At 46.0% G+C, this 15,379-nt stretch overlaps 1 protein-coding gene across 14 annotated transcripts in view; it reads left to right on the top strand.

Annotated features, from left to right (window-relative positions):
• The window catches only part of SIPA1L2 (signal induced proliferation associated 1 like 2), a 238,114-nt gene that overhangs the window by 185,282 nt on the left and 37,453 nt on the right, over positions 1-15,379 (top strand). For all 14 annotated transcript variants that reach the window (XM_027094090.1, XM_027094089.1, XM_027094088.1 and 11 more), the window contains 4 exons: positions 11,266-11,523; positions 13,265-13,348; positions 14,784-14,884; positions 15,224-15,327. In XM_027094090.1, the coding sequence (XP_026949891.1) occupies positions 11,266-11,523; positions 13,265-13,348; positions 14,784-14,884; positions 15,224-15,327 (547 nt within the window). The remainder of the gene's footprint in view (positions 1-11,265; positions 11,524-13,264; positions 13,349-14,783; positions 14,885-15,223; positions 15,328-15,379) is intronic.

The following is a 15,379-nucleotide window of genomic DNA, read 5'->3' as shown; positions in this document are numbered from 1 at the left end:
CCTGCGCCTAGGTTCATCAGAACCTTTTTTTTTTTAGGTTCCATATATATGTGTTAGCATACGGTATTTGTTTTTCTCTTTCTGACTTACTTCACTCTGTATGACAGACTCTAGGTCCAGCCACCTCACTACAAATAACTCCATTTCATTTCTTTTTATGACTGAGTAATATTTCTTGTATATATGTGCCACATTTTCTTTATCCATTCATCTGTCGATGGACACTTAGGTTGCTAACATGTCCAGGCTACTGTAAATAGTGCTGCAATGAACATTGTGGTACATGACTCTTTTTGAATTATAGTTTTCTGAGGGTATATGCCCAGTAGTGGGATTGCTGGGTCGCATGGTAGTTCTATTTTTAGTTTTTTAAGGAACCTCTGTACTGTTCTCCATAGTGGCTGTATCAATTTACATTCCCACCAGCAGTGCAAGAGGGTTCCCTTTTCTCCACACCCTCTCCAGCATTTATTGTTTGTAGATTTTTTGATGATGGCCATTCTGACGGGTGTGAGGTGATACCTCATTGTAGTTTTGATCTGCATTTCTCTAATGGTTAGTGATATTGAGCATCTTTTCACGTGTTTGTTGGGAGTCTGTATATCTTCTTTGGAGAAATGTCTATTTAGGTCTTCTGCCCATTTTTGGATTGGGTCGTTTGTTTTTTTTGATATTGAGCTGCTTGTATATTTCGGAGATTAATCCTTTGTCCGTTGCTTCGTTTGCAAATATTTTCTCCCATTCTGAGGGTTGTCTTTTCATCTTGTGTATGGTTTCCTTTGCTGTGCAAAAGCTTTTAAGTTTCATTAGGTCCCAGTTGTTTATTTTTGTTTTTGTTTCCATTTCTCTAGGAGGTGGGTCAAAAAGGATCTTGCTGTGATTTATGTCATACAGTGTTCTGCCTATGTTTTCCTCTAAGAGTTTTATAGTGTCTGGCCTTACATTTAGATCTTCAATTCATTTTGAGTTTATTTTTGTGTATGGTATTAGGAAGTGTTGTAATTTCATTCTGTTACATGTAGCTGTCCAGTTTTCCCAGCACCATTTATTGAAGAGGCTGTCTTTTCTCCATTGTATACTCTTGCCTCCTTTATCAAAGATAAGGTGACCATATGTGCGGGTTTATCTCTAGGCTTTCTATCCTGTTCCATTGATCTATATTTCTGTTTTTGTGCCAGTACCATACTGTCTTGATTACTGTAGCTTTGTAGAATAGTCTGAAGTCCAGGAGCCTGGTTCTTTCAGCTCCGTCTTTCTTTCTCAAGATTGTTTTGGCTTTTCGGGGTCTTTTATGTGAAGTGTTGTTTTACGTTTCCTCCCCACTCTAAGCAAGTTTAGCCTTCTGCATTATTAGATTTTTTTTTTTTGCAGTACACGGGCCTCTCACTGTTGTGGCCTCTCCCATTGTGGAGCACAGGCTCCAGACGCGCAGGCTCAGTGGCCATGGCTCACGGGCCCAGCCGCTCCGCGGCATGAGGGATCTTCCCAGACCGGGGCACAAACCCGCGTCCCCTGCATCGGCAGGCAGACTCTCAACCACTGCGCCACCAGGGAAGCCCTATTAGATTTTTTAAAGAAATTGTAGAGGAGGGTGTAAAAGAAGAAATGAGCAGCACTTTGCTCATTTTGAAAATTAAAGTACAGACTTTTTAAAAAAAATTTTATTTTATATTGGAGTATAGTTGATTTACAACGTTGTATTACTTTCAGGTGTACAGCAAAGTGATTCAGTTATACATATATGTATATCCATTCTTTTTCATATTCTTTTCCCATGTAGGTTACTACAGACTATTGAGTAGAGTTCCCTGTGCTATACAGTGGGTCCTTGTTGATAAAGTCCAAACCTTTTAAATGAAATATCACTTAGTACCGTGACTCCTGCAGCAACATATACAAAGGGATTCCTCCATGTAAAACTACACATTTGATTTGTGGCGTGGAAAATGACCCCATCTTTCACAAATTGGGTCTTAGGCCTTGTCAGGGAGGCAGCCGCAAGAAAACATTCATTTAAATGGACGTGTGTGTGTAATTTTTCCTTTTAAGTTGTCTTTAATATAACAGCCATAAGGACTAGCAAAATGGCCAAGTTAATGAATTAGAAGATAATTTCAGTCTTCATAAACATTGTGAATAAAAGAGTGAAAAATGCTTCAATTCGTTTTTTCCATGATCAGCTTTTTTTTGTCCCGCAGGACATCAGGGAGAGGTAATTCTCCTCGGAGCCCGTCCGCTCCTGTCAGCAGTGGGAGAGGCCTGTCATTTAATAGACTCACTCCTAGTTGTCCACAGGTCAGAAGGTGTTTGCTTATGACTCAGAAGCTGCTGGATTAAATGAAGTCTTTAGCTGGGGAAGTATTTATGTGGAATCAAAAGGCACCCCCGCATTTTGAAGTCCCATTCTCAAGCCTCAGAGTGATGATAACTCAGCTGTCCCTTGGCTTGAAAGGGAAGCAGAGCCGTATTTTATTTCCTTGTGGAGTCCCAGAGAACAGCAAGCAGGGAAGGTTCCCTTTGGGGATGCTTATTAACTGATCTCGTGCTGGGAATGGATCCGGGAGAGGCTGCGTAGCGATTGGGAACGAGTGGCCAGAAGCAGTTAGGGAATAGCAGTCTTCAAATGGAAATGAGGTTTGAAAGGGAGCAAGGACATTTCCCAGGCAGACAGTCTCTATGGCAAAGATGAAGAGCAGTTTTCAAAACTCTTAATTAAGCCTTCCTTGGTTTCGCAAGGCAGGGCATGGCCCCAGCCCCTAGCCTTCAAAGGTGACTGACATTTTATCAATGTCATTTTAAGGAAAACACATCAACTTAGAAGGCTGATACAAAGGAAATAGCAACTCACCAGAGTTATGCATGAGTTGTTATACAATGTGAGTGATTTAGTAAATACGTCCAATAAAAATGGAAATGAAATTCTGTGCTGTGGCGCATCTGTTTTGTGTGATTTTCCATACTTTGTTGACATACTGTCCAAGACATATTTTTCTATATAATGCAGAACAGTGGAAATTATCTCATGTTGTCATGACTTTAATTTGTTGTTCTCTGATCATTCTATAAAATTGAAGCTGTATGTTCTTGTCTTCTGTTTGGCTGCCGGTTGCCATGACTGTTCAACTCCCCAAAGGACACAGAGGGGACGTGGAAATAGCAATGGGAAGGAAAGTTCAATTTTGTCAGATTAGCAGTTGATAGATAGATAGATAGACAGGTAGGTAGACAGACAGATAGATAGATAGATAGATAGTGTGTTGTAATCTGGATTAAAGTGAGCTTTTAGATGAGGGTTCCAATTTATGTGTATAGATAAGAAAAATCAGTTCCGTCTGGTATTGTCTCATGGACCCTCAGGTTATGAATTTTAATGTGAACTGTGAAAAAATTGTGGAACTTGAGGTTCCCAAAGTAACCTGAAGCACGGTCACAATTCTCAGTCCTCCAATATAATGTTTGAATTATCTTATCCCTCCTAGAATATAAACATTGAGTTACAGAACGAACGTTAGGTAGGTTGCCTAACGTTTACTATGCATTCACTTCTTTCATTCATTCCTTCACTCTGCAGTAGTTTGTACCAGAAGCTGCTGGGCACCAGGGCTGTTAAAAATGGAAAGGACAGGCATAATCTTTCCATCCATGGGCTCCTTTTTGTCTGTGTGGCATTCTAAAGTACAGGACTTCCCATTTATAGTTTTGCTACTTAAAAATGGCTTTCTCAAACTAGAGCAAGAGCTTATATCTGGAGAATAAGTATCGCAGTGCTGCAAACACTCTCACGCTCTCCCGTCAGCCATCTACACCTTAGTACCTCTGCTTTTTTGGCAGTTTGAGATGTTGTGACATTGACACAGTGGCCAGGATGCCAAGGGGGACAGTAAAGCACGAGCTTTCTGTCCGTTAGGCAAGTAACTGTCTCATGCTTGACTAGTGACACTGGGCAGTGGTGATGGACAGCCAGTGAATATGCGCTCTCGTGGAAATATATTCATTAAAAGTCAGGCATCACATAGCTGTTGAGTCCTCTGTTGAACTGTGAAGTATATAATGTAATAGAATGTTGTTCCTCAACAAACTAAGAAAAAAAAAAAAAAAGGAAGTGGTTGGCTTCACAAAGAACTGTTTGGCCCTGTTTTAAGTTGAATGCTGTGTTAGGTACTGGGGTGCAGAGGGTGAAGACACATTCCACCCCGTGTCTGGTGAGAAGGAAAGGCCTGGAGAAGCTGATGAATTATTCAGTACCAGCCAGCCTCACTTCCCGTGTAACAGACACACACCTTTTCTATTCAAAGGGCTTGGTCAAGTGGGTTTCTGGTCTAGATGTCTCTTTTACTATCTGTAGTCTAGGTGTCTTTTTCTATCTTAAATTAAGGAAATTGGTAGAAAAGTGAATTAATATTTCATTTAGTGCCTATTTCAGCTGTGACACTGCCCTTACCTTTACAGTAAGTTATCTCCCTCTTGGAAGTGTTTAATTTTTTTATGCAGCAGAAAGAGTTTGTGATTCGAGTGAATGAGCCCCAATTATCCCTGTCACCTTGTTGTATAATTTGGGAAGAGTCTTTTAGCTGTTAGCAGGCTATTAGCATAACAGACATTAAAATGATTAAAATATCGGTGATTACTTCAATCCCTAGGGCTATGAGGGCTCTTTGACAAAGTGCATAATATAAAAGAAGCAGGTAGTTCCTTTGAGGGGATCTATCTGCCTTTGTTTCCAAAGACTCCTTCAGGTCCTAGTGGAAACTGACAGGATGTGGGCCTCATTAACTGTTCTTTGATAGTTTCCTAAGGAGATGGGCATGTGTTTTGGAAAGAGTACCGAGCTAGGAGTCAGCTTCCTGGTTCCAGGGTGAAAGCTGTCTCACCTTTCCAAAGTCTCTGAGCCTTCTGAAAATTGGACACGTCCTTTGTACTGCCTCAGACATTTTTGTGAAATTGAAATGGTGTAGTGTAGGTGGAAACCTGTAAAGTGTCACACAAGGGAAGTGTGGGTTAGAAGTAACGGATAACATCGCAGTATGTTGGAAGACGTCACTAGATTAATGGGTTCAGGTGAAGGTTTGCTGTGACACCACCAAACAAGGTGAAACCAACAGGCAATTTCAGAGTAAATGCAAGTTGTAATTACATGATTAAGCTGTGCTGTGGGTCCATGGTTTACCCACTCCACGTCCTGCTAATTTATTCAACTTTTTTGAACAAAAAGAATATGTCTTGTTCCTTTAAACTTTTCTCAGTTCTCTAGGTTTGGGGGATTTTTTTTGTTATTGTTGTTGTTACTCTTCAAAAGTATTTATCCCCATTTATTATCCCTAGGACATTTCCCCTTTCATCGTTTTTGAAAGTCACGGGTCCTACTTTGATATAAGATGAAAGAAGAAAGTAACGGGGTAATGATGCATTCTTCCACAGATGAATGTACACGAAGGGAACTTCACAGCTCTAAACTTTTCTGTACTTCCAATTGTTACATTAAGTTAAACTTCACAATTCTATAATTCTATAAATATATATTATCTAGAAAGAACTTTCAGGAAAGCGTATGGGCCTTTTGCTGTTTTATATTGACTGTCTCTATAGAAGCAACAATTAATAGTATCCATTTGAAACTAACTTCTTTCTTTGAAGCCGTTGCTTTGGGAAGCTTGTGTACTTCATATAATTTAATCGCGACACACCCTCTGCTGTCACCATTCCGCTTGCAGGAGGAGAAGCGTGGGTCCAAAGAGATTGTCCCATTTCTGAGCTACACGTTGGGTTTTGAGCCCAGGGCATAGACGTCTCTCTTCAGTGGAGAACAGTTTGATTGCTGTAGAGGGTTCCTGCTGGAAGTGAATAGAGAACACTCTGCAGCTTGGCTGGGCTCAGACAGTGATGGTCCCGATGGCCAGGCTGCTGAGGTTGAATGGCTCCTTGAAAGAGCTGATCCACAACCTGGCCAGCAGCGATTCTGCTTCAAGCACCCATTTATTGGTGCTAAATGGAGGGTGTTTCTGGGAGACTGGAGGTATCATTTGAAAGGAATGATGCCATCTTGGGGACCTTGCTGGTGTCTCTGAAGTTGTGCGTCTAGAGCTACAGTGCTGGGCAGTGAGCGTGGGTGCCTGTTAGCTGTGACTAGAGAGGACACCACCTTTGCACTGGCCGTGCCCAGAAGCCGGGATGTGGGAGCAGCCACAGCCTAGAAATCTACAGGTGGGAAACCCTGGTCTCGGGAGCTTCAGGAAGCAGAGGAGAGCACAGATGCGTGTGGATGTGAAGACGTTACTGAGTGTCCCTCGTACAGGAAGGAATAAGCCATCCTGTGGAGTCCACAGTGCCAGGTTTAGAGGGACAACGGGATTGTTTGTCAGATTAAAGCAGTCAAACGTAAGGTCCTCTGAGGGCTGCAACTCACGGAACCACTTGTTATTCTTACAGTTTTGTAGTGTCGCATTTTTAACCGGCACGTTTTTTATGATGTTCTTGGTCTATAGAATGTCTTCCCTTCCAGGATAGATGACTGAGAGAGATTATTAGCCTCAGAAAAGTTACTGGCTAGACAAGCAGTGTTAAAAATTATGTTTATTGGGCTTCCCTGGTGGCGCAGTGGTTGAGAGTCCGCCTGCTGATGCAGGGGACGCGGGTTCGTGCCCCGGTCCGGGAGGATCCCACATGCCGCGGAGCGGCTGGGCCCGTGCGCCATGGCCGCTGAGCCTGCGCGTCCGGAGCCTGTGCTCCGCAACGGGAGAGGCCACAGCAGTGAGAGGCCCGCGTACCGCAAAAAAGAAAACATGGTGCCAGAAGCTAGAAATGCCATTCACATCCATTGACTCGATTTGGTGTGTCGAAAGGAGGTGGAGCACGTTGATCAGTGAGGTCTGGATTTCTGCACCAGTGCGGGAAAGCAGAAGACTTAAGTCTTTTCTTCAGAACATGGTTCAGTTGCACACAAGATTAGCAGCTCACTGGTTCAGAGATGACTTCTTGTGCTGTCTTTTTTGCACTTGGTCGGTTTGGGTTTGAATTGGCCTTTACTTCCCAGAAATGTGTGCCGTGTGCCCTTCACAGCAGTGCCAGGTTGGATGCTCAGATGAGCCGAGATCTTGCCTGGCGTCCTGTGCTCCGGCCACCTCAGGGGGAGAGAGAAGTGTGCTCAAGGGCAGGTGCAGTTCCTGGCACCTGCTGGAGTGTGAGCCCCTCTGCAGACTAATGTGTAATTCTTATTCTACACCTCTTCCCATTTCCCTAAAAATTGGTTGAATTTCCATATGTATCCTTCAAGGACTTCCTCATACTTCTGGAGCAGAGCTGAGTTTGGCTAGGTTTGATGATATGTTATATATATAATTAGTGATGTTTATTGGCCATAGGAGTAAACAAAGCAAAAATCTCTTTTGTAAGAGTAGTTACTGTAAAAGTGTCATAACAGAATTAATTTTGATTTTAAAATAAAGTCATTCTTTAAGCTGATTTTTATCAGGGCAAAAGAATGCCCGTGTTTAGTATTAAAAGATCATTTACATATGACCTTGTGCGAGAGGTTGGAAATGAAATATTCAGCCCTGACTCTCGCTTCAGCCTAATGCATGGCACAAGTTTTTGTCAGCGGTCTCTCAAATATTACTCATGATTATGCATTTATATAACATTTTTTTCATCCAAGATTGAACCTAAATTACAGCATCTTACTGAAGACTACAATCTATGAGCATGAATTAGACCCTGTACTACCCAGCCATCTGTCTTCTCTTTTCTCATTCTTTCTTTTAATTTTTTTAATACATTTATTTGTTTTTTTTATTTTTGGCCGCGTTGGGTCTTTGTTGCTATGTGGGGGCCAGTTTTTGTTGTGGTGTGTGGGCTTCTCATTGCGGTGGCTTCTCTTATTGCAGACCACGGGCTCTAGGCGCACGGGCTTCAGTAGTTGTGGCTCACAGGCTCTAGAGCGCAGGCACAGTAGTTGTGGCGCACGGGCCCAGTTGCTCCGCAGCATGTGGGATCTTCCCGGACCAGGGCTCGAACCCGTGTCCCCTGCATTGGCAGGTGGATTCTTAACCACTGCGCCACCAGGGAAGCCCCTCATTCTTTCTTTTTAAACCAAACCCAGTCAACTGGGAACCCAAGCAAACACTGGAAATGCAAGGTGCCCTTTAGTCCCTAGGATTCAAGGTTCACTTGCCTTTCATTCAAAACATAACTCCGGGACCTGTCACTTTGGTTGGTCTCTGTTAGAGATTCCTTGACTTGGACGATTCAGACAGCTTCAGCCTTTGAGACACCAAAGCCTGAGGCTCACCTGAACATCCAGTGACTTGCTTACAGCATCAGTTCCGGGGGACTACAAGAGTCGGTTTTCTTGATGTTTTGATGTATACTAATATCCCACCTTTATGATGTCTGATTACGTCATTGGCCATATGCACGAGTCAGTAGTCCCAGGGGATGTGGTATCTAGTTAAATAGAAAAACACTTGGAAACAATATGTCCGTGAGCAAAAAATTGTAGCGTCTTGGCATTTTATTTAAAAAAATGCAATCCAATGTAAATCTCGACTTAATTAAATTTGACCAGTAACTTAGCACATTCAGTAAATCAAGAGTAATTTAAACTTGCTTAGATAAAGAGAGGTGAATTTTGCTTTGGGGGAAGGAGGGTTAAAATAAGAGATAGGAAGTCAAGTTTACTGGTAAAGAGATAACCCTTGCCCCATTCTGTGTAATAGGCATACGTATCTCCTTAGGATGCTTTATTCAGCTCATTTCTTCTGTTCTCAAAGCGTGGCACCACCATCCATTCGGTTTCCCAAGCAAAAGGCAGAGCATCGTTTTTGGTTTCTATCCCTCTCTCCGTCCCAAGCTCCAAGTACTGTTGATTTGACAGGTGAGAACCTTTCACCCAGCATTGCTGTTGAGAAGAACGGACCGTTCAGTGACCCAGGCCTTTGTGTGGGCTCTGCACCAGACACTTAGGCTCTCTGCTTTAACCCAGGACTCTGAATTCCACGTCTTGATACGGACCTTTCTTCCATTCATTCTACTAGAGACCGTCAAATCTGGTTTTACCTATCTTTTAGTTCTGGAAATTTTCTTGTATTATTTCTTTTTTTTTTTTTTGCGGTACGTGGGCCTCTCACTGTTGTGGCCTCTCCCGTTGCAGAGCACAGGCTCCAGACGCGCAGGCTCAGCGGCCATGGCTCACGGGCCCAGCCACTCCGCGGCGTGTGGGATCCTCCCGGACCGGGGCACGAACCCACGTCCCCTGCATCGGCAGGCGGACTCTCAACCACTGCGCCACCAGGGAAGCCCTCTTGTATTATTTCTTAATCATTTCTTCCCACCTTTTTCTCTCTCTTCTCTTTCTCTGTTAGGTGGATGTTAGACTTCTGGGATTGAACTTGAATTTTCTTGCATTTGCTCTCCTGTAACGTGTTGGGCGAGTTCCTCAGTTTACCTTCCACCTGTCTTACTGGATTTTTTATTTTGAATTTTAGCCATCCCCTTTTTAAATTTCAGAAGTTCCTTCTCTTTCTCTGAGGGTGGTGAGCCTCACGGCAGGGTGATCAGGTGGTGTACACCTGCTTGTCTTTACTCTGGAGAAAGATCCCTATTATTCGAGGCGTGACCCTGAAGCTGGGTTTGGAGGAAGGAGCAACTCGGGGGTCTCGTTTCCAGTGAAGCTTTCACTTCACCTTTTGTTTTCAGCTGTGCTCTTCTGGGTACCTCGTGACCTTGAGTCCCTCCTTTGGGGTTGGGTTCTCGAGACCGTTGCTCCTGCCCTCTAGAGGCGGGGGTGGGTATTGCCAGGCGGGGCCCAGTGCCGCCTGGACCCCAGCGTCACACTTTTCTCTGCTCACTCCTTCCCTTCCCCTTCTGCTTTCTGTGGCATCTCTGTTCCTGCAGCTGTTTAAGTGTGCAAGGGGATGGTCGTGCTTCTCTTTGTCTTCCCCTCTGGACGCCCTTGGGTTTGCCTTTCTCTGCTCCACCATTGACGTTCTCCCATTTGCCTTGCATCTTTTTTTTTTTAATTCATGAAATTTATTAAAATCTAATTAACACACCATAGCATTTACCCATTTTTAGAATATTTTCAGAGTTGTGCAACCATCATCCCATTCTAATTTTAGAAAATCCTAATCATCTGAAAAAGAAACCTTGTTCTGCCTTAGAGACACTCTCTATTCCCATCCCCAGTCCTAGGTGACAGCTTATCTACTGTCCTTCTCTATAGATTTTCCAGTCTCGATATTGCCTTCCATCTTCATATACTGTGTTTTGGTGTCTCCAAGTTTTGTTGATGGTCCTCTTTGGTTTTGGTTTTTGTTCTCTTTGTTCTTTTGTAATGATTCTGAAAAGTTTTACTCCACCACCTTGAGGATGAAAGTCTCCTGTTTAAAGAGCGATACCTTATCGCCTTAATAGATTTCTTAGAGTGAATATGAGAAAGTTTTTCCGCTGACTCCGGAACGTCTAGGTAGAGGCATGGCTTCATTCATGTGGTAACTTGGGATGATTTACCCTGACACTCAAATCTGAGACTCACCGAGGCTTCCTGTGTCCTGGCCAAACAGCACCAGTTGGCTTTGCAGGTCACTTTGGTCACGTCAGTAGCACTATGTGCACGGTGTAACTTGAGGGATGTCTGAGATCACATTTTTCAGGCTAAAGGGTCTTACATCGCTGACTGATCATTTGAGCCCACAGGAGATGACCTTGTGAGGACCCGTGGGAGTGACCGTGTAACTAAGACCACACGTGACTTTGGCAGGATGGACACTCCGGCTTTCCCTTGACTGTGACAGCTTTTGCGAAGTTTGTTTTTCACTTTTCTCAGACTTGGTATAACATGTGACTCTGATCCCCGATGATACAACTGTACTTGCAGCTATCTGTTTAGATTATGTTTGAGGCGTTTTTCATCGATTAAAGTTTATCTGTCACCCATGTTCAATGCAGATGATTCAGTGTATGCAAAGTGGTTAAAGGTATATGGCAGTCTGTCCACGAAGTTTGCAGGCTACCTGGAGAGACAGAGCCTATGAATGAAACACCTGACAGGTGTATCTGTCGGTTAATCAGAGCCACGGGCGCGAGACTGCCTCCTCCTGACCCGTGCTGGGGGGTGAACAGACACGGTCACCGTCGCCAGGGCTGCTCCTGAGGGTGATGGCTCTGCATCACTGTCCTGTGCGCCCCAAGAAGCACGTGTGCGGTTGGGAGTGACGGTGCTGAGGGCTCGGCGCTGAGCACCCCCCCAACCATCTCTTCTTGACTTCACAGAGGGTGTTCGGAGCTCTGCCGGATCCCCATGGTGGAGTACAAGCTCGACAGCGAGGGCACCCCCTGTGAGTACAAGACCCCCTTCCGGAGGAACACCACATGGCACCGAGTGCCCACGCCCACCCTGCAGCCCCTGCCCAGGGCCTCCCCGGTGCCCGGCACGCCTGACAGGCTGCAGTGCCAGCCGCTGCTCCCACAGACCCAGGCCGCCATCCCACGCAGCACCTCCTTTGACCGGAAGCTGCCCGACGGCACCAGGTAAGGCTGGTACCGTTTCCTCATGGGCGGCCCTTGTGAAGCTCTTGCAGCTAGAACTTCAGAGCGTCCGGGGGACTTTTATGTGGCTTAATCATTTCTGAGTTTGCTTGTTCTGACCAAGTGGGCAGGCAGGGTGGCCAGGCGGGCCCCAGATGCTGGGGTGCTTGGGTTCCTGGCCCAGCAATGATGCTGATGGCGTGCATGTCCTCCCCACGGACGCTGCCCCCCAGGGCCACAGCCATCCCTCTCCACCGCGATCCTCCTATCAGCCCGCTCTCCACACCATCTCGGGAAAGATATCCGAGAAACCATTTTGCAGGAGCGTCTAGATAAATATGGACGGTTTGAGTATAAAGAAAGCCGCAGAATCGGCGATGAAATCCCGTCACCCTCGTGGGTGTAGTATTTTCAGAGGTCCTAGGATCATCAGCATCTGTTTGTTTTTCTCTCTCATTTTAAGCAAAGGGAGTTGAGTTTAAAATTAAGCTTTTCCCTGAGAGAACGCACTCGTTTAAAAGTTAAATCCAACAGCATTAGAAGCTCGTGAGAATTTTCGGGGGTTGCATAATTCGCAAAGGTCGTTTTAAGTGAACAACGTAGTAAATTTGTTTTGTTGTGGTTATTGATTCCTACTCTTTTTGTTTTAACTTTCGCATAACTTGTGGGCCATGGAGACACCGTGAGTTTCCTCCGAATGTCTTGTCAGGCTCTCGTCTAATAGAGCGTATGCCGTAAGCAGACGCTGGGCCAGGCTGTTTGCGTGACGGGTCATCACCTTGGCCTGTTACTTGGCCTCTCCCAGTCTCCAGTTTCCTCGTCTGAAAAATCAATTTAGCAATAATAGAGGCCTCCACAGGGCATTAGGACAATTGAGTCAATCAAGAGAGGTGAACTGCCTAGAACCATTCCTGGCACCTAGGGAGCCTATACAGGCATTAATAATAATTACTAAGATGAGGACACGTGGTCTTCCTCTGCTTCCTCCAGTCTGTTCTTCTAAGAGTGAGTGCAGGAATGGTGTTACTTCAACTTGACTCTAAGTCATCTGGGCTCTTGGTCTCTTCTCAAAGGTCTGCTGAGTTTATAAACTTCCCATATTCAGAGAAATGCACATAGTACATAGCCCAGGTGAAAAGGGGGACATCGGGAAGGAAAGGGGTCTGCAGAACGTCCCTTATTAACATAGAAGTTAGTAAGTTATAAGGAAGGGTTCTAATAGCAACAGGGAAGTTGGCGAGCACATCTTCATCAAGTGAATTCTCACGACGATCATTCATTTTTGTGTGTCTGAAATAAATAGGATGGCATTCAATCGATGTGTGGAGATACATGGCTTTGCCAGAAATTTAGGGTTTTCTCTCTGTATGGATTTTAAATATAGAAGCACAACGTGCCTTGCATTAAGTCTCACAGACCAAGTAGTAGTGATGTTTTCATAATTCTGTGTTCTTGGGGGTTCCGCGTGTTTCACTGGCGTCATTAGCTGTGCTTGAAATCTTTAGATGGTGAAGCCTTGTTTCCGCCACATCTCTTTCTTATAATAAATTACCAACTATAAACCACCTGAGATCTCATGGCATCACCAATTCTTAGTTCATTTGTCCACGACTGCGATGCGTGTTTCTCCTTTTCTTCATCACTGAAAAATGAATTCACTTGTAAAACAAAACAAGCCAGGTCAGGAAGTTGGCAGCCTGCAGACCCCTCAGGGCCCGGTTACTGATTCTAGTCAACCTTTCAGAAGTTCACCCAGCAACCAGTCCTCCTCCAGTGATCCTGGACCCGGCGGGAGCGGACCCTGGAGACCACAAGCTGGATACGACGGGTACCGCTCGCTTTCACCTTTCTGCGGGCCCCTGGGGGGCACTGGTTTGCGGGGCACGTTCAGAAGCGCTTACTGTGCACGAGGCCACTGGGGGACAGAGAAATGAAGACAGACCTTTGATAGGACGGGTGCATCCAGGCAGGGTAGCTCATCATTTCTATGGAGGTGGCACTCATTTGTCTGTATTCTGAGCTTGTCCGATTTTTTTTTTTTAACTAAGGGAGAGTCTTTCTGAACATGTAAACGTTAAGGATTTGGAGACCCTGTGGGCGATGGCCCTTGGGAGTTTCCCTTCACTCGAACTGCTGACGAGGAATAAATTCACAGCCTCTCTTGCAAGCGTTTTCTCTCCCAAACCCAGCCCAGAATCAGAGAAGGCCGATTTAGCAGGTCCCTTGTAGTGTGTGAGCAGAGCATCTAGGACCCTGAGGGCACCTGTGAACAGGACACAGAATTTACTGATACAGTCAGTCAGGGGAAACAGCGGGGCGGGCGTGCTTTCCCACGGAGATGCGGGCCTGGCTCAGGGCAGCAGTGTTTCTGTGTGCTGCTGGGGCCCAGTGTTGTCTCTGCTGCTCAAAGGAGCTGGCTGCACTGATTAGACAAGAGAACGGCCAGGTCCGCCGGGGAGGCTTTTCACCGGCCCAGAGAACCTTCCATTACTGCTCTCGCACGTGCCCAGAGAAACGTCTCTCCCCGGCATGCTCCTTCCTTCTGGTTTGGGCTGAGAAGTAGAGCTTTGTGGTCCGAGTTCCATGCATTCCCTACCTTAGATCCTAGAGGGGGGTTCTTAAAAGTGGTACTTCAAGAAATGTTTCTCTGTTGAGTTGCATTTTTAAAGTAGAGGGGAGTCTTTTCTGTCAATGGAAAAACCACTTCTGGCTTTTTCTGCGAACCGGGGTCTGTAACTGGGATTCTGTAAGTAAGTGTCCCTTTGTAACGTGAATAAGTTTTCTGCAGTTTCTTTTGGAAGAGTGAATTGTCCTATTTGGGGGTTTTCATAAGATAAAGTCCACCTGGATGTAGTCTAGCGCCAATCAACCTGATTTTCTTTTTCCTTAAAAACTTTGATATAAGAAAGTATCAGTGCACAAGAGAAACAGCGACAGCAAAAGCAGTGAGCCCCTCCTCGGCCCATCAGGGACGAGCCGTCTGACCCCAGACCGTCCTTCCATCCCCTGGCGTCGGCCGCCTCCTTTATCTGTAAACAGTGTCATCCAAGTGCCTCTATGGACCCAGTGGTGAAACGAGAGCCCCCAGTTCCAGATGCTCTAAGTCTCTCAGGCAGGGCTGGGCTGGCAGACTGCATTTCCATCTGCCAGAGACAGCCTCTGTTTAGGGGTCCCTGGGATTGCCCCTCGGGGAGCCAGCACACACGCGGGACAGTGGTGGGATGATGGGGGGCAAGGCGGGCTCAGCTCTGTGTTCTTTCCAGGTGCCAGTCTCCCCTGCTGCTTGAGCACCAGGGCTCCGGCCCTTTGGAATGTGAAGGGGCCAGGGAGCGGGAGGACGCCATGGAAGGAAGCAGACACCCCGGTAACAAGGACCCCTGCCCCGAGGCGCCCCTCCCTCCTGCCCCCTCCCTCCCCTATCACTCGTTCCTGGTCAGCTGCATCCCGCCCCGTGCGAGTGGGCCGCTGGACCTCGCGACGTCGTCTGGGACGTGGTCACGGCGGGTGGTGCCTGGGGAACAGACCATGAGCGTTGTGGGCAGTTCTGCCTGCTCCAGGGTGTCTCCATCGGCAGGACCGGGAGAAGGTCCTAGAACCACAGTCCTCTTCGCGGTCACTGAACCATTCGTTCGGCTCCTGCAATTCTTCGCTCCTTCGTTAACACGAGAAATGAAATGTTAAGTCTTCTCTCTCTTTGTGACAGAAACCAAATGGCACGGCCCACCTCCCAAAGTCCTGAGCTCCTATAGAGAAAGAGGCCTGCAGAACGATGGAGGCTGCAAGGATTCCCCCAATAAGCTTTCTCATGTGAGTCCTTTCCTCGTGCACTGGCGTTCCTTCGGCCCTTGTGATCATCTCA

The sequence above is a fragment of the Aethalodelphis obliquidens genome, unplaced genomic scaffold (genome assembly GCF_003676395.1).
Source record: "Aethalodelphis obliquidens isolate GAN/ISIS:26980383/991018 unplaced genomic scaffold, ASM367639v1 scaffold87, whole genome shotgun sequence".
Lineage (NCBI taxonomy): Eukaryota > Metazoa > Chordata > Mammalia > Artiodactyla > Delphinidae > Aethalodelphis > Aethalodelphis obliquidens.
This window is presented reverse-complemented; position numbering and strand designations above follow the sequence as displayed.